At 50.0% G+C, this 21,890-nt stretch overlaps 2 protein-coding genes across 5 annotated transcripts in view; one reads left to right on the forward strand and one right to left on the reverse strand.

The window, feature by feature from the left end:
• Nucleotides 1-5,418: 5,418 nt before the first annotated feature.
• On the reverse strand, nt 5,419-6,893 carry C5H16orf90 (chromosome 5 C16orf90 homolog). 2 transcript variants are annotated; one of them, XM_044915594.1, is made up of 3 exons: nt 6,878-6,893; nt 6,001-6,354; nt 5,419-5,576 (listed from the first exon to the last, which is right to left on the reverse strand). In XM_044915594.1, exons 1-3 carry the CDS (start codon nt 6,891-6,893, stop codon nt 5,419-5,421), a joined length of 528 nt encoding a protein of 175 aa, XP_044771529.1. The 2 variants fall into 2 exon arrangements, with proteins under 2 accessions (XP_044771529.1, XP_021553758.1); XM_021698083.1 differs by having other exon boundaries at nt 6,848-6,893.
• Nucleotides 6,894-14,117: 7,224 nt separating this feature from the next.
• CLUAP1 (clusterin associated protein 1) overlaps nt 14,118-21,890 on the forward strand; it is a 33,387-nt gene continuing 25,614 nt past the window's right edge. For all 3 annotated transcript variants that reach the window (XM_044915592.1, XM_044915593.1, XM_021698078.1), the window contains exons 1-4: nt 14,118-14,160; nt 17,202-17,313; nt 18,212-18,296; nt 19,360-19,539. In XM_044915592.1, the coding sequence (XP_044771527.1) occupies nt 14,139-14,160; nt 17,202-17,313; nt 18,212-18,296; nt 19,360-19,539 (399 nt within the window). In that variant the 5' untranslated portion in view covers nt 14,118-14,138. The remainder of the gene's footprint in view (nt 14,161-17,201; nt 17,314-18,211; nt 18,297-19,359; nt 19,540-21,890) is intronic.

Here is a 21,890-nt window from a genome sequence, read left to right on the forward strand (position 1 = left end):
GAGCAGAGCCCGGCAGGATGATGGTACCAGGTAATGAAGCCCGTGGCACACTCAGCCATAAAAACAGAAGGGCCTGAATGGGTACTTGCTGCACCGGGGTGTTGGGAAATAGTACCAAGAGCTGAGGTAGCCTGACTGACTTTCAGAAACTTCAGGAAGGAAAACAGAGTCCTTGAGCCCTTGGCCAGACTTCTGTCTCTTCACTTCCTGAACTGCATGTTAAAAAAGGATGCATTCACATGGTTCAGAAATGGAGAAGGTACCAAAAGATCAAGCCCCGGCCCCAGCCACTCAGCTGCCTTCCTGAGGGGCTTCTGATGCTGCTGCGTCATGGCCGAGCTTCCACGTCCGCTGTAACAGCAGCAGCTTGGGGCAGGTGTCTGGTAGACCAGAGCTCTGCTCAGATGCGGCCACTTGTCAGTGCCGTATGTGCCACAGGGGGCTGATCTCAGACCTCCGCGCCACCAGGGGTCATGGGGACCTCAAGGCCCACCCCCTGGTGCACGGATATAGCCCAAAGCAGTTTGGTGGTGGGGGTAACTCACACAGTGGCACTCCATGACCACCTGGGCTGGAATCCCCCCATCTGTGCCTTGATTTGTGCAGGGACTGGGAGGGACTCTGGGCCTGGAGGGCTTGTGCTCCAGGCTAGGTTGTGCAGGCTAGCGCAGGACATCTCCTGGGAACCTTCATCCCTGCTCCCTTCTTTCCCGCAGGCTCTTCCAGCCCTCCTTCCTTTTCTGGTAACCTCCGGAAACCGCCGCCTCTGCCTGCGCCCTGGTCCCGCCTCCAGGAGCGTGCACCAGCCCCACTGGCCGGCTGGGGTGTGGCGGCATTCACTGTGGTCTGTTTCTTCCTCTGCCCCCTTCCCCTCCACTGCCCATTCCTTCTAGCTCCTTCCTCCAAAGCCGTAATGAACTTTTGCTGGAAGGGAGGAACCCAAGTGTTATGGACAGACCTCACCCTAAAGACAGAGGAGCCTCAGAACAATGAGGGGGTGAAATAAAGGGAATGCCAGATCCTTATCCAAAACCAGCCCACAGAATCCTGGGGTGTGAGAAGCCCCTGCCTCTCCGTGAGGGGCTGTCGCGTGGTGGGCAGAGCCTGGAGGCTTTTCACCCCAGCACAGAGCTCTGGGGCTTAGACCCTGACATGGGAGGTCCAGTCTTCCAGTGGCCTTCTGCTGAGGGCTTCCTGCTGTCCTGGGGAGAATGGAACTGCCCATCAGATGGCAGAGGTTGGCTCAGCTGAGCTGCCCCCAGGAGCTGGACTGAGGACGGGTGCCAGTGAAGTTCCCGGGGGTTCCCTCCCCACCTCCCCAAGTCCATGAGCTGCAGCTCCAAGATGCAGACAGGAGGAAGCTGAGAGTGCTCTCGATGGAGTGGGGCCCCACCTTTGGGGTGGGGGGCTGTCACGTGCTGTGCGGCCCCTGAGTCCCCAGGGGCAGAGACAGGAGAGGCCGTCAGTGCCAGGAAGTGTGCGTGCGAGCATCACTTGCTTCTGGCGTCACCCTCACCCCCGTTCCCCAAAGCTGCTTGCTGTCTGCCCTGCCCTCCAGAGTAGAGGGCTGGGCAGCAGAGTCATGCCCGGTGTTGCTGCAGTGTCTCGGAGCCATGGCCACAGCGCGCCAGCCTGAGGGCAGGAGGAGAAGGGGAAGCAACTGGGCAGGGGGCCGGAGTGACTGCCATGCTTCCCTCCCTCAGAACTGCCCAGCCTGGGGCCACCTCCACCCTCGGAGTGGGAGAAAGGTGTTCCCAAGAGGAGGGCAAGCCCTCGGCTGGAGGAGCACTTTTCCTCCTTCGACCGCCTCCTGACTGGTGGTGCCTCTCGGGGAGAGGTTCGGGTCTCGCTGACCTGTCCCCCCCTCTGCACTGACCTTGGCGTCATGCTGAGGCCCAGCCTGATGTTCTCTCTCATCTGAATCAACGGTGATTGTGTGATTTTTATTTCTGCTCCGAGGGGTAAGGAAGAGTCTTCTGGAAGGTTTTGCCTTGGACATTCATAATTGAGTTCAGAGGCCTCGCCCTGCCCCTCCCTCCCTGCCCTCAATCACTGCAGTGTCCAGCCCAGTGTTGAACAGATTGTAATGTTTGTCTCATTACAAATAAACAGACTTTAATTGGTCACATCGTGTCTTTCCAGTGCCGGCCCGCCACACTTTGAGCTCTACCCCAGTGGACTCAGCCCCGGTGGCTAAGGGCAGCTCAGGAACTGCTTGTCCACTGTCAAGTTCCAAGGATGGCTTCCAGCTGAAAGGGCCGATTGTTTTTGCGTAATTCGCCAGAATGCAGTTGTGGGGAAGAGCTTCTAGGGCTGAGCAGCATGACCAGGCTCTGGGATCAGAAGGTCCTCAGCAGCCGCCTGCTGTTTAGGGGTCTCTGCGCAGCTCTTGGCCTTAGCTGGGGCCCGGTCCTACACTGTCCTGGCTTAGAAAAGGTTCCACGGGGGGACTCAACACCACTGTCAGGTAGGGACTCTGGGCTGCAGCATGGGAGCCTGAGGCAGGGCGCAGGTGTGTCCCAGCCCATCGCTGGGCCAAGCCGGGGACCAGGTGGTTCCACCAACCTCTCCTTGGAGCTTCTGGCCACTCTGGGGGGACGGGGTCATGTCTGTCACTCCATTGGACAGATGAGGAAAATTGGTTCAGGGACTGCAAGTTACCCCACAGCTGCTCAGCACGTGAATGGTAGCCCAGGCCTGGACCCCTCCATAGCCCGTGTGTGCCACTCCCTGAGGGTCGGGCATCATCCATACAGCCCTCCCTGGGGGATAGGGCCTGAGGCACCTGCAGAGCTGGGTGTGTGGGAGCCCCTGGGGTGGGGGTGGGAGGTGATACTCCTATAGGGAGCCCCGAGCAGCGTCCTTGGTGCTGGTAAGTGACACTCAAGTTACTTACGCTGGAACATCTGTCTTCACTGTGCCAGTGGGTCAGCTTCAGGAGTAAGTAGCTAAGTCCTTGGGGCTCTTGCCCAGTTGTGTGGCCGAGTATCAGCTTGCCCCTGGGGGGGTGGGGGTTCTGATTGAGCCTTGCCCTGAACACAGCTGTGCCTTCCCGGGCTGGCCTCCCCACAGCGGGCTTCAAGGACACAGTGTCCCAAGGGCTGAAACTGACCCCTGGTGGCCTGGTGCAGGACCCTGCGGCTATTGAGAGGGTGGAGTGGGGGCGCCCCAGGGTGGCCAGTCACATTTCCACAAGTGTCTGCTTGTCTGGGATGTTCCTTCACATCAGCTCCCAGTCCCTGGGATACTAGGACTGTGGCTTCGCTCTCAGCCTCTTCTGAGTGTTTTTCAAGAAAGTCTTGGGAGGTTAAGGGAGGAACTGTTGAGAGGTCAGCCTAGCGAGTTTTCTTTGGATCCAGCTTGTCTACTGCAGCAGATGTCTCTCCAGGGAAGAGCTGGGGCCAAGGGATCTGCTCCAAGAGGGCCCAGAGCTTGGCTGTGACTGTGGCTGTGGCTCCCTCCACGTGGCCTCCGCTGAACTGACTTGGTTTCCCATCATGTGGGACTGGCCTCCCCAGCGCACACACTGGAAGCTGCCAGGCATCCTTCAGGCCAGAAGTGACACCATGTCACTTCTGCCACATTCTCTTGGTCAAGCAAGACCTTGAGCCATTCCCAGTTCAAGGTTGCGGAGGGGGACTATAGGAGCCAGAATACTGGGATGCACGCATTGGAGGCCACCACAGTGGCCACTGACCACAGCCTGGGTATCCCGAGATCTGGACTCTGGAGTAGTCTGCGCTCCCCTCTGAGCCTCACAGCTTCATCCAAAAGTGAGGGGATTGGGCCTCTATCTACTAGGACCACATACTGTGGCTTCTGGCAAGGTCTCGATTCTGCCCAGTGCCTGGGATGGCCTCCCTAGCTTCTGTCTTCATTCTACCTGGCCTTGGCCTTCTGGGGCAGTAGGTACTGTGGCAGAGGGAGGAGACACCCTTTTTGTCATCCCCCAGTGGCTCATCTGGTGGACCCACTGAGTGGCTATGTCCCTGCCCCAGTCCCAGCTCGAGCATTCAACACCTGCTCTCATCAGTCCTCCTACTAGGGCTGCTCTCTGGATGCTGCAACTCAGGCTCCCACCACCCAAGGCCACAGCCACACTTGTAACAACCTGAAAACTACCCAGGGACCAAAGTCTCCAGAATCTGCTGTCCCAGGGACCTACAAAATGTCCAATTGTGAGACCAGGGTACAAGGGCAGGGAGGGGGCCCGAGGGATTATTCCCCTCCATCTGGAAGGAACCCAGCTGTCCAGGTGTCCATAGTGACTCCATGTGACTTCATCACATGTGATCTGCCAGGAGCCCCTGGTAGGGCCAGCTCAGCCCTAGCCTGACCTGGGCTGCCAGGACTAGAAGTCAGCCACACAGTGAGGGGCATTGAGACAAACCCAGATTGTTCCATCCTGTCCCCCCTGGGCTGAGGTCTAGTGATGTAGAGCAGGGGGTTTCAACCAGAGTGATTCTGCCACCACCTCCCCCAGGGGACATTGGACACTGTCCGGAGATACTTGGTTGTCACACTGGGAGACATCCTACAATGCACAGGACAGCAGCCACAACAGAAAGATCCAGACCCAAATGTCAACAGAGTCGAGGTACAGAGAAGTCCAAGCTGAGTGTGCCTGGAGTCCAGGCCAGCTGGAAGAAGGGCTGTCTGTGTCCATCCTGCGTGGAGGGACAGGGCAGCCAGGGGTCCCCATGGGGCAGTGAACTCAACCAAAGACTGAGTGAGCGGTGGCATGGGGTTCAGGCCAACATTTCCACCCAGGTTGAGAGTTGCTCTCTTCCCTGGTACTCTCCCTACACCTGGCCTGCTTCGTTTGTCCTCTGCTGCCTCGGCCAGAATGCCATGCCTTGCATTTAGGTCCATTGAGACATCATCTATCCAGGAAGACTTCCGGGAGTCCCACCCAGAGGAGGATGTTCACTCCTCAACCAACACTGGGAGCGCCTTGGATCCTCCCTGGCATCAACCCGGAACTTTGCTCTCAACACAGATGACAGGTGCTCTGAGAGGCTCTTTCTCTGCATTGACCTCACCATAGACAGACCCGGGGACAAGAAGGTGCAGGCCTTGGCTTTTATTGAAATTAGACCTGAGGGCTCCCCGGCCTCTTGGAGCCTAAATCTCCACTCAGCCTGGCCTCCCAGGTACAAGTGGCTGACGTGAGCTGGAGCAGGCTGCAAGGGCTTCTATTTTTTCTGTTCCTCCCGCAGGACTTTCTCCTCCCTCCCCGCCCTTGAGTGTTCTTCCTGAGGCTGGCCCAAGCTCTGGTGCTGGGCAGCTGCTGGGGTGTCTCAGTGTGGGGCGACTGCTGGTAGGGGCTGAGCCCTTCCTGTCTGGACCTGCGTCCTCCTGAGCCATCCTTTTCTCTCCTGTCCCCAGCTGGGACAGCCAGGCTTGGTACTCAGATCCCTATGGTCTCTCCAGAGCCCCAGAGCGGGTTCTTTTGCACAAGGGACATGTGGACTCCTCTGAGGGCCCCCAGGACCTTTTGGGCCTGAGCCCCAAGACTTCAGAGGGACCAGGCTGGGAGAGGACACCCTTGGCTGGGTCCTTGCTGGAACAGGAAGCTGAGGAAAGTAGGGAGAAACAAGTCACTCGGAGGGACCCAAGTGGAGGCTGCCAGGCCATCCTATGAACCCACCCCCCTAACCCCCAGAACCTGGCATTCTTCAAAATAGGAAGGGAGGGGCAGTTCTCCTGAAAGAGAGCCCATGAAGGAGGGAGGAAAAGAAGGAAACAGATGGTTCAAGCTGGAAGGACCCTTGTCTAACGACCCCCTCATTTTATAAATGGGCACACTGAAGCTAGGGATGGCAGGGGTGATGGTGGGGAGCTGTCCAAGGTCCTTCATTGAGTGCAGAGCTGGGACAGGAATCCCGGAACACTGGGAGTGAAGAAGGGCCCATCTTGGTCCATCTGAGTCCCCAGCCAATCCTTCCCTGAGTCGTTCCCTCTTGTCCCCAGCCCTGCCTCACCTGGACAGGTGCTCACCTGTATTTCCCAGGATGTCCCTGGGCACTGGAGCTTCCAGAAGGGCTGAGCGGTGGCTGTTACCTGGGCCCAGAGTCCCCTGTGGAAGGTCTAGGGGCCAGGCCATGCCCTCAGGCCATGGGAGGCAGCCCCTGGCCATGAGCCGGCCCAACCAGTGGCTCTCACACTGGCCGGCAGCCTGCATGTGGCCTGGCAAGTAGAGAGCCAGGCCCCGGAGGTGGCGCAGACGGAAGTTCTTGGGCTTGCTTCCCTGGGCGCTGGGGCACTGCTGCTGCTGGGCCCCCAGCCCCCCCTCGTAGATGTTGGGTGGTGTGTCGGGGTGGCTGGGATGTCCTCGGGCCCAGCTCACTGCATCTGCAGAGGGGAGAGCAGGAGGGTGGCGGTTGGCAGGCCGCAGCAGCCAAGAAGGAAGAACATAGTCACATGCTTTAAGACCAGCTCGTGTGATGGGCTCCACCTGTGGCTTTCTGAGCCTTGGCCTACCTTTCCATCAAATGGGCTCAGTCCCCTGCCTCCTACCAACCCCCACCCAACATATTACTCCTCTTCCCTTTCCCAACCAACAGGAAGGTCTGAGAAGCCTGAGATCGTGACACAAAGATCTCTTTCAGGATTTCAAGCCCTTTCTACCACCCCTTTTTGCCCCCTACCCTAGAAAGAGCATTCCGGTGTCAGTATAGAAATTGCACAGTGGGTCCAGGATCACACAGTCCAGGGTCACACAGCCTAGACCAGTGGTCATTCCCCTCTCCCAAGCATGCACGTCCCTGAGGCCACTCTGGTGGCTTTGGGCCCAGGTCAGGTTAGGAGGGCATTTCTCCTGCCACTCCTCCTTGCAGCCTGGCACCTTCTCTTATGCGCAGCTCAGAGAACGCACAGACCAAGGCTTCCATGGAGGGCCAGCGTGGTGGGGGAGGAGCGGCTGGGCCTCCTGTGCAGCAGGGCTCTACTCTCCCCTGCCTGGGTCTGCAGGTCTCCCATGGCAACCAGCTCTGTGATGTCAAACGGAAGACTCCCAGCCTTCCTGGATCCCCAACTTTGGGAGGGGATGATGCCCAGGGCTGGGCAGGGGGGTAGAGGGCAAGGGAAGGGGATGGAACCCGAGGGGAGGTCCCTGATCCTCTGGCTTGGGACAGGCCACACGAAACAGACTCAGCTCTTGCAGGCTGGAAAGTCACTCCCTGGGTGACCTCTTAGGGTCTCAGTTTGCTCCTGCGTGGGTGGGAAATGAGGCTTTAGGGACACAGACTTGTGAGATCTGAGCCAGTGCTTTGAACCTGCTGAGAAGGTGGTTCTGGGTGGCTGAGCAAGTCATTTAATTTTTCTAAAATAGCACTGTCCATTGCCCTATAAGTAGATAATGGGGTATGATGTGGGTCGTACCAAGTATAAGGATGTGGAAGAACTGGAGCTCTCATGTACTGCTGAGGGGAATGTAAAGTGGTACCACTGCATTGGGAGACAGTTTTTGCAAAAGTTAAACTTTCACCTCTCCTCATTCACAGATGGCAGGCTCTCATATAGGGAAAACATTAATTCACATGTAAAAACAAAACCTATTTGAGCTGATAAAAATCAGTAGAGATAAAAAGGTTCAGCTCATTAGATACAAGACATAAGATCAACACACAAAAATTAATTGTATTTTTACATACTAGCAGAGAACAACAACAACAACAAAAAACAGGAGTAAATTTAAGGAGGTACAAAACAACACTGAAAACTACAAAACTTACAGAAATAACTAAAATACCCCTCCCCAAAAAAATCCTTGTTCATGGATTGAAGGCTTAACATTGTTAAGACAGCAACACTCCCCAAAATGATCTACAAATTCAATGCAATCCATATCAGAATCTCAATAGCCTTTTAGACAGAAACAGGAAAGCTGATCTTAAAATTCATGTGGAATTACAAGCCAAATAACCAAAAACAATCTTAGAAAAAGTTTGAAGACTCCTTTTCCCTGATTACAAAACTTACTATAATGCTACAATAACCAAAACAGTGTGGAAGGGGTCTACAGCTAGACATCTCAACCAATGTAATAGAAAAGAGAGTCCAGAAATAGAGTCGTGCATCTTTGGTCAATTGATTTTCTACAAGGGTACCAAGACCATAAATGGGGTAAAAATAGTCCCTTCAACAAGTGGTGCTGGGACAACTGGATAGCCACACGCAAAAGAATGAAGTCAGACCCCTACCTCACACCATATACAAACATTAACTCAAAATACAACAAAGGCCTAAATGTAGGAGCTAAAACTATAAAACTATTTAAAGAAAACATAGGGGTAAATCTTCATGACCCTGGATTTGGCAGTGGTTTCCTAGATATGGTAACAGAAGCACAAGCAACAAAAGAAAAAATAGATAAATTGGACCTCATCAAAATTGAAAATTTGTGTGCTGTGTAAGACACTATCAAGATGTGAAAAGACAGCCTACAGAATGGGAGAAAGTATTTGTAAATTATATATCTGATAAGTACAGTGTCCAGAATATATAAAGGACACCTATAAACTCAACAAAAAGGCAACCCAATTTATTTATTTATTTTAAAGATTTTATTTATTTGACACAGAGAGAGAGACAGCTAGAGAGGGAACACAAGCAGGGGGAGTGGGAGAGGAAGAAGCAGGCTCCTGGCTGAGCAGGGAGCCGGATGCGGGGCTCGATCCTAGGACCCTGGGATCACGACTTGAGCCGAAGGCAGATGCTTAACGCCTGAGCCACCCAGGTGCCCCAAGGCAACCCAATTTAAAAATGAATGAAAAACTTGAATAAACATTTCACCAAAAAAGATATACAAATGGTTAACAAGTACATGAAATGATGTTCAACATCGTTAGTCATTAGGGAAATACAAATTTTTTTTTAAAGATTTTATTTATTTATTTGAGAGAGAGAGAATGAGAGAGAGAGAAAGCACATGAGAGGGGGAAGGGTCAGAGGGAGAAGCAGACTCCCTGACAAGCAGGGAGCCTGATGCGGGACTTGATCCAGGGACTCCAAGATCATGACCTGAGCTGAAGGCAGTCGCTTAACCAACTGAGCCACCCAGGCGCCCCGGGAAATACAAATTTAAACCACAGTGAGATACTACTTCACTCGCACAAGGATGGCTATTAAAAGAAAAAAGGAAAATGACAAGTATTAATGAAAATGTGGAGAAATTGGAACTCTTGGACATGGTGCAGCCACTGTGGAAAACAGTCTGGCAGTTCCCAACTAGTTACACACAGAATTACCATATGACACAGTAATTTCACTCCCACCTATATCCCAAAGAATTGAGAACAGGTATTTTTTTTTTTAAGATTTTATTTATTTATTTGAGGGAGAGCATATGCAGGGGGAGCGGCAGGCAGAGGGAGGGGACAAGCAGACTCCCCGCTGAGCAGGGAGCCTGACATGGGGCTTGATCCCAGGACCCTGGGGTCATGTCCCAAGCTGAAGGCAGACAGCCAACTGACTGAGCCAGGTGCCCCAGTATGATTCCATTTATATAAAACTCTAGAAATATGCAAATCTACAGTGACAGAAAGCAGAGCAATGTTCCCCTGGAGTAGGAGGAGTGGGGCACAAAAAACCAGGGGTGAATATTTGTTCTCTGTCTTGATTGTAGTTTCTTGCATGTGTATACTTATCAAAATGTATTAAATTGCACACTTTAAATATGTGCATTTTTTGTATGTCAATAAAACTGTTAAAAAATTAAGATCCGCGGGCGCCTGGGTGGCTCAGTTGGTTAAGCGACTGCCTTCGGCTCAGGTCATGATCCTGGAGTCCCGGGATCGAGTCCCGCATCAGGCTCCCTGCTCGGCAGGGAGTCTGCTTCTCCCTCTGCCCCTCCCCCCTCTCATGTGCTCTCTCTCATTCTCTCTCTCAAATAAATAAATAAAATCTTTAAAAAAAAAAAATTAAGATCCGGGGCGCCCAGCTGGCTCAAGTCAGGAGAGCATGCGGCTCTTGATCTCAGGATTGTGAGTTCCAGCACCACGCTGGGTGCAGAGATTACTTTAATTAATTAATTAATTAACTTTAAAAAATTAAAAACCAAGGGAGGAGGCTCTGACTCCCTTCCAAGTGCTTCGTTTGTGCTCTGCCAACTATAGCAGATGCTGAGTACAGTTGATGAGGGAGCAGAAGGCAAGCTGAGGATAAAGCACAAGTTGACACCCCTCAAACCCACCCCCCTTCCCCAGGTGGGATACGTGTGACATTCCTCAGGCACCCCTGTCTGCCCTAAAGCTAAGGGAAGGAAAAAACAAATGGAGATTATAATCCTGCAAGACATGAGTCTCCCTCAATTTACAAATGTTTTAGTGATTTACAAGAAAAAAAGCATTCATATCAATAACCTGATATGCCTTGCTAGAGGGAAAAACAACCTTGACAATAGCCAGGGCTCCAGTATCTTGTAGGTCTTCATAAAGCATATGAAAGTCCTTTTGGACACCTCCCTTTCCCTTACTTCCCCCAACTCCCAAGTATATAATCAGTCACCCCTCACAACCCCAGTGCAGCAGCTCTTTCTGCCCACAGGTCCGTCCCATTCTTTAAAAAAACCACCGTTTTGCACCAAAGACATCTAAAGAATTTTTTCTTGGTCGTGGGCTCTGAATCTCACCCCACCAACCTCACCTATATTCCAAAACTACATCACAGTACGGATCAGCGGACTGCTACCCCTTAGGGACAGTGTTCAGAGTTTGCCCTAACTTAAAGCAGAACTGGTGGGCTTTCCAGTGCCTATTGTGAGCACACAAGTCTGGAGCTAACCAGCACCTGGCCTACAGCCAGCCCAGAACTGGGCATCACAGCCAGCACGGAGCATGGGGGTGGGGTGGGAGGGCAGGAAACAGACTGTATGGCCTTTCCTCAAAGACCTTTCACCAAAGCGAGGTGACTTCATTCATTCAGCCAGTCAGGTATTAAACAAATACGTTCTGAGGACCTACGGAGTGCCAAATACTATTACTAATACTTGGGGAGAGTCCAGAGTAGGGCAGAATAGGTATCTGCTTTCATGGAGCTTACCTGTCCAGACCAGAGACACAGAAGACAAGCAAACGAGCTGTTTCCAGATCACACTGTGAAGAAAATAAAACAGGGTAATGTGACAGGCAGGGGCTGGGAAATATCCGCTTTGGTGTAGGCAGTCCAGAGACCTCTTCACAAAGATCTGAAGAAGCTGGGAAGAGTACTGCAGGCCAAGGGAACTGCGTGTGCAAAGGTCTGAGGCAGGAAAATGGTGGGCATGTTTCAGGGAAAGCAAGCCAGAGCAGATGGAGGGAAGGGAGTAAGAAAAACAGACACAGCTAAGGGGTTTGAGTTTTATTTGAACTGCAATGGGAAGCCATTGAATAGTTTTGATTTTTTAAGGCTTTTTTTGTTTTTAGTCATACTTATTGAGATACAATTTCAGATATGGTAAAATTGAGGGTTTTTTTAATGCCCAGTTCTATGTTTTGAGAAACACCTACCATCATGTAGTTAGCACCGTGATCAAGTTATAGAACAGTTCCATCACCCCCAAAAATTCTTTTGCACCTAACTCCTCCTGGCAACCACTGATTTGTTTTTTGTCTTTATATTCTCATCGTATCCAGATTATCATATGAATGGAATCATACAGTACGTAGCCTTTGGAGTCTGGCTTCTTCCACTTAGCATAACGCTTTGGCCTTTCATCATTGTTCTGTGTATCAGCAGTTTGTTTCTTTTTTATTGCTGAGTGGTAATCCATTATATGGATATACCACAATTTCCTTATCCATTCATAAATTGAGGGCCACTTGAATGGTTTCAAGTTTTGGGAGATTATGAATAAAGCGCTATTTGTGTACAGGCTTTTGTGTGAAACCGAGTTTTTGTTTCTCTTGGGCAAATACTTAGGAGTGGGATTGCTGAGCCATATGTAAAATGTATATTAAATTTTATAAAAAATTACCAGTTTTCAAAGGGGCTGCACTGTTTTACATTCTCACCAATGATGTACAAAAGTTCAAGTTGCTCCACATCCTTTCAAACCCTTGGCACTGTAAGGGTCTTTGTTGTTGTTTGTTGCTTTAACCATTTTAATAACTGCCTAGTGATACCTCATTGTGTTTAATATGCATTTCCCTACTGATGAATAATCTTGAGCATCTTTTCATTTGCTTCTTACTTGCCATATATCTTCTTCTGTGAAGTATCTTTTAATTCTTTGTCTACTTTCTAATTGGATTGTTTTATTGAGTTTTGAGAGTTCATTATGTATTCTGGATACAAGTCTTCCTATCACATGTGTTTCGTGAATCCTTTCTTCTAGATGGTGGGCTATCTTTTCATTTTCTTGAAAGTGTCTCGAAGAACAGTTTTAAATTTTGTTGAGGTGCAATTTATAAAAAAAATTATTTGTTTATTAAGATTTTATTTATTTGAGGGGCACCTTGGTGGCTCGGTTGGTTGAGTGACTGCCTTCTGCTCAGGTCATGATCCTGGAGTCCCAGCATGAGTCCCACACCGGGTTCCCTGCTCAGCAGGGAGTCTGCTTCTTCCTCTGACCCTTTCCCCTCTTGTGCTCTCTCTCTCTCAAATCTTTAAAGGGGTGCCTGGATGGCTCAGTCGTTAAGCATCTGCCTTTGGCTCAGGTCATGGTCCTGGGGTCCTGGGGTCGATCCCCGCATGGGGCTCCCTGCTCTGCAGGAGGCCTGCTTCTCCCTCTCCCACTCCCCCTGCTTGTGTTCCCTCTCTTGCTGTGTCTCTGTCAAATGAATAAATAAAATCTTTAAAAAAATAAATCTTTTTTAAAAAGATTTTAATTGATAGAGAGCAAGAGTGGGGAGGAGAGGGAGAAGCAGACTCCCCCCTTCCCCCCCCCCCGCCCACCCCCAGCTGAGTAGGAGCACAACGTGAGGCTCCATCCCAGGACCCTGCTATCATGACCTGAGCCGAAGGCAGACGCCCTAAACACCCCCCCCCTTTTTTTTTTAAGGATCATACCTCTGGTGTATTTAGGAAATCTTGCTTAACATAGTCACAGAATATTTCTCCTAAGCTTTCTTCTAGAAAACTTCTACAGCTTTTTAAGTTTTACATTTAGGAAAGGGCGGAGGTTCATTTATTTGCATATGGATTTCCAATTGTCCCAAAACCATTTGTTGAAAGACTTCTTTCTCCACTGAAGAGCGCTGCCACCCTTGTCACACTGACCAGGTGCGTGTGGCTCTAGCTCAGGATCTCTTTGAGGTCCCAGCGTTTTTGTGTGTGTCCCTTCGCCAAGGAAGGGGGGGAGGGCGGCCGGCGGGTGGCAGTCCCTCCTCTGGGCCCGCCCTTCCGGGTCGCCACACTTCTTCCCCCTCCCCAGCCCTTCTCGATCGCCAGCCTCCCACCGTGGCTGCGGGACAGGGAAGACTCCCAAGGGAGCATCCAGCTGAGCAGGCCACGTCTAGCGCGCAGCTCTCCCCGGCGCCCCCCGCAGCCACGCCCTCGCCCCAAGAGCCTGGGTTGCCAAGACAATCGCCGGCGAACGAGGACCCGGGCCGGTTTCCAGCCTGTCGTGAAGCCCGAGCGAGCTGCGCATGCGCGGTCGCCGCTGGGCCGCCTGTCACCGCCCCGCGGCCAGCCTGGGTCTTCTCTTCCTACGTCCCCGGCCTCGCCTCTTCATCCCTTTGCCGTTTCTCGAGGGTCTCGGTCGCCCGCGAAACCAGCGAGTTTACCCATGCCAGGGAGAAATGTGCTTGGCACAGGACCCAGGAGGGAGACCCGGCTTCGTGACATTATCGTACATTCTAGGGAGTTGAGGAAGAAATGAGAAGCAGTACGTAGAGCGCCTAGCACAGCGTCAGGCACATAGTAGGTGCTCAGAATGTGTCCGCCAGGGCCAGATGTATGTTTGCAAAGTGTGTGAAGAGGACCCAGATGCCTCGCAGCTCGCAGCCCCTCGCTGCGGTCAGGTTCCTTCGGCATCCTCCGGACAACCCCTCCGCCTCGCCCCTGCGCGTGCGCACACGCGCGCCCGGGCCGCTTCGCCTCCGGTCCTGTTTGGCCCACGCCGCGCGCCGTCGAGGGCTCGGTGCGTTGCCATAGAGACCCATGAGTGCTGAGGGGCGAGCGGCCCAGACGCCGGGCTGCAGGGGGCCAAGAGCACGATGTCTTTCCGCGACCTCCGCAGTAAGGCCGCCTTGCGCGCTGTCCCCTGCGGATCCGCGGCCCGAGTCCCCCCGCACGGGCCTGTGCGGCTCCGGGGCGTCCCTGGCCGCTGCCGCCCCCCAGGCCGAGCGCCCCTGCCCCTTGTCAGCACTCCGACCCGGCGGGAGGTCCTGTGTGTGCCCCTGGCCGCGTGTGGTTAGGCGGCTGAGGAACCGAAGTGTTAATTTTGTCTGATTTTAGATGACTTGTATGAACACATGGGGCTGCTTGCTACCGGGTTGGAAAACGCTGAGACCGCTTTTGAGTTGGGTTAGGTGAAAAGCTCAGAAAAACGAACAAAACCGAGGAGGGGACTAGTGAATGATAATTGCGGGTGGCATTTTTTGAGTTCTTACGATCTGCCGGGGAGTTCCTGTTGAATGGGTGTGCATCATTTCATTGACTCCTCTGAACTACCGTGTGTTCTGTATTCATAGAGCAGGAACCGGGCAGGGAGGTCAGGGAACTCGGCCCAAGGACACAGGCGGTGGGAGCTGGTGCGGGAGTTTGCATTTGGTTTATCTGACTTCCAAAGCCTCATCCTTCCTAAAGGGACTGTCGAGAAGGGAACCCAAGTGCCTTTGTTAGGAGAGTGGGGAGTGGAACGGGGATAAGCGAATTAGTTCCTACTCCTTTGGGGGCACCTGTTAACACGCCAGGCGTTTTATATTCAGTATGTGATTTTCGTCCTCACGTGTACAGTGAGGTGGGTAGTGCGATCCTTACATGAAATACTTGGAGGCACAGAGAGGTCAAGTAGCTTACTTTAAGTCACGCAGCTAAAACTGAGTGGAAAGCACGGTTGGAGCCGGGGGACTGTGTGAGTCAAAATCCTTTCTTTTTATGAGCAGTCATTTTCTGAATCTGAAGCGGTTTGGCTAACTGGCTCCACCTGCACAGGTGTAGCAGGTGATTGTCAATTCGGTGTGATCTGGGGCGCGATCTTTACTGCCAGTTTCCTAACGAATTGCTGGACATTGCACCGTTAACGATTACTCCTTTTAGTTAGTAATCGCTCTTTTTCTACTATGTAAATATAGGGGACACTATATAGTAGCACCATAGTGTGAAATATGCCCTCTGGGATTTGAGGGTTTGTGGCGACTGTGTGTTGCAGAGACAGGTTTCTCCTCCTTCGCAGGCTGAGGCCAGCATTCTGCTAGGGGACACTAAATGCAGTTGTGCTGAAAGGAAGGTGTGAGAAAGGGATTTCTGAACGTTTTGACCTTATATGAATGCCATACATTTGTGCAGTTTATGATAGGAATTGTAGTCAGATTGTCCCCATTTTGCAGATTTAACAGAACTTTACTACGTAATGGGAAGAAGTACGGAGGCAATGCCTGGCTGTGTGGTGGGAAGAATTCTGTTTTATTGATCATCATTCTGTTCACATTTCCCAGAAAACAGTGACAAGGGCCCTCTGTGCCCTTGCTCTTTCTTTTGCCCGTACCTTCTGTTGCCTGGTGAGATCTAACCTAACCTCCGGTGCCCAGGTAGCTTTTTTGTGAATGTTGTTGAGATATTTTGAACCTTCAGGAAGAGCAAGGACAGGCATTACAAATACAGCCCAGAAGCGCACCAAACGTAGATCTTGGCATGTTGTGGAAACGCAAAAAACGTTTGTTGTGTTCATTTTCTCGTTTTGCTTAAAGCGTAGTGACCACTACCTCTGGTTTAGTATTAGTATTGTGTCTTGTTCTGGTTTATAAAAAATCTAAATATTGCTGTATAGTTCAACCAGTCTCTTTAAGGTTTCTTTAAATACAATGCAGTTGGGACACCTGCGTGGCTCAGTTGGTTAAGGTTTGCCTTTGGCTCTTGTCATGATCCCAGGGTTCTGAGAATGAGCCCCGCATTGGGTTCCCTGCTTCTCCCTCTCCCTCTGCCCCTCACTCTCTGTCTCTCAAATAAATAAATAAAATCTTAAAAAAAAAAGATTAACAAGCCAACTCCAGAATAACTCAGAGAGGTGAACTTCGCCCTACAACTATCACCCCTAAACGTAACCACTGTTAACATTTAACATATATATATATATATATTTTTAAAGATTTTATTTATATATTTGAGACAGAGAGAATGAGAGACAGAGCATGAGAGGGGGGAGGGTCAGAGGGAGAAGCAGACTCCCCGCTGAGCAGGGAGCCCGATGCAGGACTCGATCCTGGCACTGCAGGATCATGACCTGAGCCGAAGGCAGTCGCTTAACCAACTGAGCCACCCAGGCGCCCCTAACATATATATTTTTTAAATATTTATTTGAGAAAGATAAAGCACGCACGTGCACTTGTACATGAGCAGGGTGTCTGGGCAGAGAGAGGGAGAGAAGCAGACTCCCTGCTAAGTGTGGAGCCCATGCAGGGCTCGATCTCTTCACCCTGAGATCATGACCTGAACCAAAATCAAGAGTCAGAAGCTTAACCGACTGAGCCACCCAGGCGCCCCAACATATTTTTTCTTTATGACATTTTATAAAACCAGGTATTTCTCAATTTGAGTGGTAAAGAGAAAGATATCCAAGAGAGAAATGACGTATCAAAGAGAGAAATTCTATTCACAGCCAATCCCTAAACCCTATTATAATGTACAGCTTCCACTTTTTCCTCACATTGAACTTAAATGTTTTTCAGGAAGCAGATTATGTATTTTAACTTTTTTTTTTTTTTTAAGATTTTATTTATTTATTTGACAGAGAGAGACACAGTGAGAGCAGGATCACAAGCAGGGGGAGAGGGAGAAACAGGCTTCCCGCGGAGCAGGGAGCCTGACACGGGGCTCTATCCCAGGACCCTGGGATCATGACCTGAGCCGAAGGCAGACGCTTAACGACTGAGGCACCCAGGCGCCCCTGTATTTTAACTTTCATGTCCTTTTTACTTTCCCTCTTAGAGACTTGATAAATAGTCCCTGAAACTGTTAATACGTTGGGAATAAAAAAGGAAATCAAGGAAAGTATCTAAGTAAATAAGTAGTTGCTCTTTGATGGGGAACTGACTGAACTGTATTTTACCTTTGGACAGATTTTACAGAGATGATGAGAGCCTTGGGATACCCTCGCCATATCTCTGTGGAAAACTTCCGCACACCAAATTTTGGACTTGTGTCTGAAGTGCTGCTTTGGCTTGTGAAACGGTTAGAAATGTACTTTATTAAGATCTAAGAATGAGTGCTATATTTTATTCAATAGCCACCTTTTGAAACTGGATATTGTGATGAAGCAAAGGGAAGAATTCAATAAATTTTGAGTTTGACAGACTTAGTTGTAACCTGTTAAAAATCCGTTGAGTCTGAAGAGCGCTGTGGAGAGGAGATATACCAGGCAATGGTAAAAGGAGATTTCTCAGTTAGAAGCTGACACTGGGCACTGGTCCAAGCTCCTCTTCATGCTCTCACTTTGATCAGGGAGTGACAGGGATCTGTCCACACACTCTAATGACTATACTGAAGTAGAAATCATTTAGATTCAGATTTTAATTCGTGTGAAAAACCTAATATGATTCAGGGTTGGGGAACTTTTTTGAGATCATAAATATTATAGGTGTTGCAGGCTACATAAGATCGTTGTTGCATATTCTTTCATGTGTTTTGTTTGTGATAATGCTTTAAAAATGTAAAAACCCTTCTTAGCATACAGTCTGTACAGAAAGAGACCAAGGGCTGCAGTCTGCTGACCCCTGGTGGGTCATCAGTAACTCGAAGAACTCCAATAACTCTGCTGCTTCTCAAGCTAACTAGTTAGCCCTGGGTCAAGGGCTGTCAGCCAGAGTAATAGTTCTATTTTAATTAAACTTTGAGGTCTGAGATTTAATTTTGTAAGCTGAGCCCCAAATTTGATTTTTGAAATCACTTAAATCTGTTCTTAGGTGAGGATTCACTCCCTTGGGTGCATTTTATGCTGCTTTTGAAGTCTCTCTTAATCTTACTACCTTAGCCGGGACTCAGAGAGCTTGCTGTTACAGATCCTCTCAGCTGCCTTTCTCTTTTGTGAACTTTGTACTTAATTAACTTGTCTTCTCTCTTTCTCTGAAAGGTATGAACCTCAGACCGACATCCCTTCCGATGTTGAGACTGAACAAGACCGAGTTTTCTTCATTAAGGCAATTGCCCAGTTCCTGGTTAGTTGACATTTATTTGCTGGAATTTTAATATTAAGTACATTGCAGATGAGTCCCAGCTGGGGCTGTTTTCACGGTGTCTAAGCCCATCTGGTCACCAGGCTCCTGTGGAGGCATTTCGCCAGCACAGGTTTTTGGGTTTTTGTTTTTAATTCATTATTTTTTAAGAATTCTATTTAGTTGGGGCGCCTGGGTGGCTCAGTCGTTAAGCGTCTGCCTTTGGCTCGGGTTATGATCCCAGGGTCCTGAGATCGAGCCCCACATCGGGCTCCCTGCCCCACGGGAAGCCTGCTTCTCCCTCTCTCCCTCCCCCTGCTTCTCTGTTCCCTCTCTCGCTGTATCTCTCTGTCAAATAAATAAATAAAATCTTTAAAAAAAAAAAGAATTCTATTTAGTTAGTTTAGAATACATAATATACATCATGGTTCAAAGTTTTTTCTTAATTAAGAAGCAGTATAGAGTAAAATGACTTTTTATCCTGTCTGCTGTTGACCCAGTTCATCCCCATTTCCATCCTCCAGAGTTTTTTACACATAGATAAGCAAACACAGTATACATTCTGTCCCCTTCCTTTTGCACAAATGGTGGCGTACGGTACACCACTGCTTAGAATCTTGCTTTCTTCACTTAATGGTACGTTTTGGAGAACTTTCCAAATACATATCCAGTTTCCTCATTCTGTCTTATACCTGAGTAGTATTGCTTTCATGAGTATACCATAATTTATGTAATTTATATAGGTAGGCTTTAGATTGTAACTTTTGCTCTTTGAAACTATGCTGTAGTGAATAACCTATACGTATCACTTTGTGACCGTATCCCTAGGGTAAGTTCTTAGGATTGGAATTGCTGCGTCAAAGATGGGTGGATTTCTAATTTTATTGTCATTTACCAAATAGCTCTCCATCAAGATTGTATAAGTTTAGACACCGACTTGCAGTGCTTGAGTCACTTGGAAGTTTGACTCAATACAATCAGGTTATTGCAAATTACTTACATGGGTTTCGATTTAGATTTTACATGGAAAGGGCCTTACACTATTTTTTTTTTGGTCTGAAAATAGGCCACCAAGGCACATATAAAACTCAATACTAAGAAGCTTTATCAGGCAGATGGGTATGCAGTGAAAGAGCTTTTGAAGATCACCTCTGTCCTTTATAACGCCATGAAGACCAAAGGGATGGAGGGCTCTAAGATAGGAGAGGAGGACATCAGCAAATTCAAGTTTGATCTTGGCTCAAAGGTAAGGACAATGAAAGGCTCCCAGTGTGGGACAGTATGTGTATTTCTTAAACTCTGAAATGGAACATGTCAGATACTCATGTCATCGCTTCTTTCCTTACTCCTTGACTGAGAGCAGTTTGTCAATTCTGTGCTCATCAGCATTTGGATACAAAAAGAAGTCACAGTAAATTAATCCAACTACTTACCAAAAGCCCACTATATGCCAGGCTCAGTTCAGATGCTGGGGATACAGATGTGAACAGCAAGGACAGAAATCCTCTGTTCCTATGGCTCAGTGGGGGAGTCAGACTAAACCACAAAGCAGAAGGAATGACAGGTCAGAGGTGATCAGGGTGTGGGGAATGGTAAAGCAGGGCTGGGGCAGGTATCTTCAGCAGGGAGATGGGATGGGTGACGTCTTCAGCAGAGATCCGAAGGAGGGAAGGAGCAAGCCGTGCAGTGGAAGGGGAAAGGTAATCCTTGATAAAAGTGTGCTTAGTGTGTTTGAGGAAATGGGGCATTCGAGGAGAGCGTGAGAACTCGGAGGGGGCGGTGACAGACCCCGCCCTGTGGTCCCTGCACAACCACTGTAAAGAGGTTGACTTTGAGGTGGAAAATCATTGTGTTTTGAGCAGAGAAGTACATGATTTGAAACTTCATATTAAAAGGATCCCTCTGGCTGCTGGGTTGAGATCAGACTGAAGGGGGGGTGAGGGTGCAAGCAGACCTGTTAGAAAGCAAGAGATGACAGTGACTTTGAACAGAGTGGTTGGTGATGTCAGGAGCTCAGCTGAGATGGGAGAGAGCCGAGCTGCCACGCATCAGAGGACTTGATGAAAGCAGCAAGCCAAAAATGAAAGTTAAGTCTGTAATCACTTACTGTGATGGTTTGGTCAAGGGGTTAAAAGCAGAGGAAGCGTCACCTCTCCCTCCCGCCACGCTGTTCCTTTTTCTCCCAGGAGATGGCACACCCTTCAAGGGGTTGTCTCCCAAGGGAGCTCTGAACAAAAGCCTCCAACAGTTTTATGCACCCTGAGGTAGGGGAGGACTAGGAGTGGAAGAGTGTCCGCAGGTTTTCTCCCCAGCTCCCCCACAAGGAGGCCATGGCAGAGGCCCTGAAGAGGACCTCAGCCCGCCATGAAGAGACCTGGGAGTGAAGGCCCCGGGGCTAGGAATGCACATGATGAATGCGGGGGTCAGAGGCCCTGAGTCCTTGACCGCCAGTCCCTTCAGAGCCTGCAGTGTCTTGCTGAGCCTGGGCTCAGGTCACCCCCATCAGGCCTGCTGGAGAAAGCCTTTGTGATCACCTGTGGTCAGGCCGGGGAAATCACACCTAGGTTTTTAATCAGGATCCAGATTCCTCAGTGGAAAGAAGTGGCCAGGAGTTAGAACCTAATTTGAATGTGGATCTTGTGGAGTTGGATGTGGGTTGAGAGAAAACGGACCATGCAAGGAAGATCCTACAGCCACACTGTCTACTAGAACTTTCTGTGATGATGGGTGTGTTCTCTATCCATGCCATACTGTGGCAGCCACTAGCCACATGTAGCTAGCACCACCGAATAATTTTATTTAAATTTTATTTAAATTTAAATAATTTATACTGTATGGTGACTAACGTAACATAATAAAATAAAATAAATTTAAATAACATTGAAATGACCACGTGTGGCAAGTCCACACTGTTTTAGCCATCATAGCTCTGAAGTTTTTGGTCTGAGCACCTGCAGGGGTGAAGTTGCCTTTACTGAAATGGAGGGGAGTGTGAGAGGAGCGGGCCTGGTGGGAAAGGTGGGGAGTTTGGGTTGGAACACGTTCAGTATGAGGTGTCCGGCCTCTGGTCGTAGCAGGTGTTACAGCCAGGAGCTTAGGAGGGAGTGTGAGTGGAGAAGAGTTTAGGGGACTGAACTCTGATGGCCTCCAGGGCTGGGAAGCAGGGGAGATGATGAGACTCCTGCAAAGGAAATGGGACGTTTGCTGCTATGAGGTGGTTTGGGGAGCGGGGAGCTGGAGCTGGAAGGAGCAGAACCCTGGAGGACTAAGGGAAGGGGAAGAAAGTCAGCAGCTGTGAATGCAGAGGGAGACATGCTACTGGTGGTTTGGGAGTAAAAGCAAGGTGGGATTTGGAGAGAGGAAGAGTGAACAGAGCAAGGAAATGTTTGGGTTCTCTGGAGAAGTTACCATATGCAAGGAAGTGGGGGTGACCTGCGCACCCTAAGGAAGAAGCTTGTGCTGCACGCTAGAGGCCGCCGTCTTCGCAGCAGCCGCCACCCTTGGGGGAGCCGGGTACTGCCGTGGGACTGTGTGCTGGTTAACTCACGGGAGCCTCAGCAGCCCTGCGCTGTGCCGTCCAGAGGCGGAGAGCGGGTT

Source organism: Neomonachus schauinslandi, chromosome 5 (assembly GCF_002201575.2).
Source record: "Neomonachus schauinslandi chromosome 5, ASM220157v2, whole genome shotgun sequence".
NCBI classification, from domain to species: domain Eukaryota; kingdom Metazoa; phylum Chordata; class Mammalia; order Carnivora; family Phocidae; genus Neomonachus; species Neomonachus schauinslandi.

What these genes read in the sequence shown, in the direction of transcription:
- C5H16orf90 (XM_021698083.1), bottom strand. Translation starts at nt 6,893, where the DNA reads ATGGAAGCCTTGGTCTGTGCGTTCTCTGAGCTGCGCATAAGAGAAG. An exon ending in TGAGCTGCGCATAAGAGAAG is followed by an intron (nt 6,355 to 6,847) that starts GTGCCAGGCTGC and finishes TCCCCTCTGCAG; the next exon opens with ATGCAGTGAGCTGGGCCCGA. An exon ending in GGACATCCTGGGAAATACAG is followed by an intron (nt 5,577 to 6,000) that starts GTGAGCACCTGT and finishes TACTTTCCTCAG; the next exon opens with CTTCCTGTTCCAGCAAGGAC.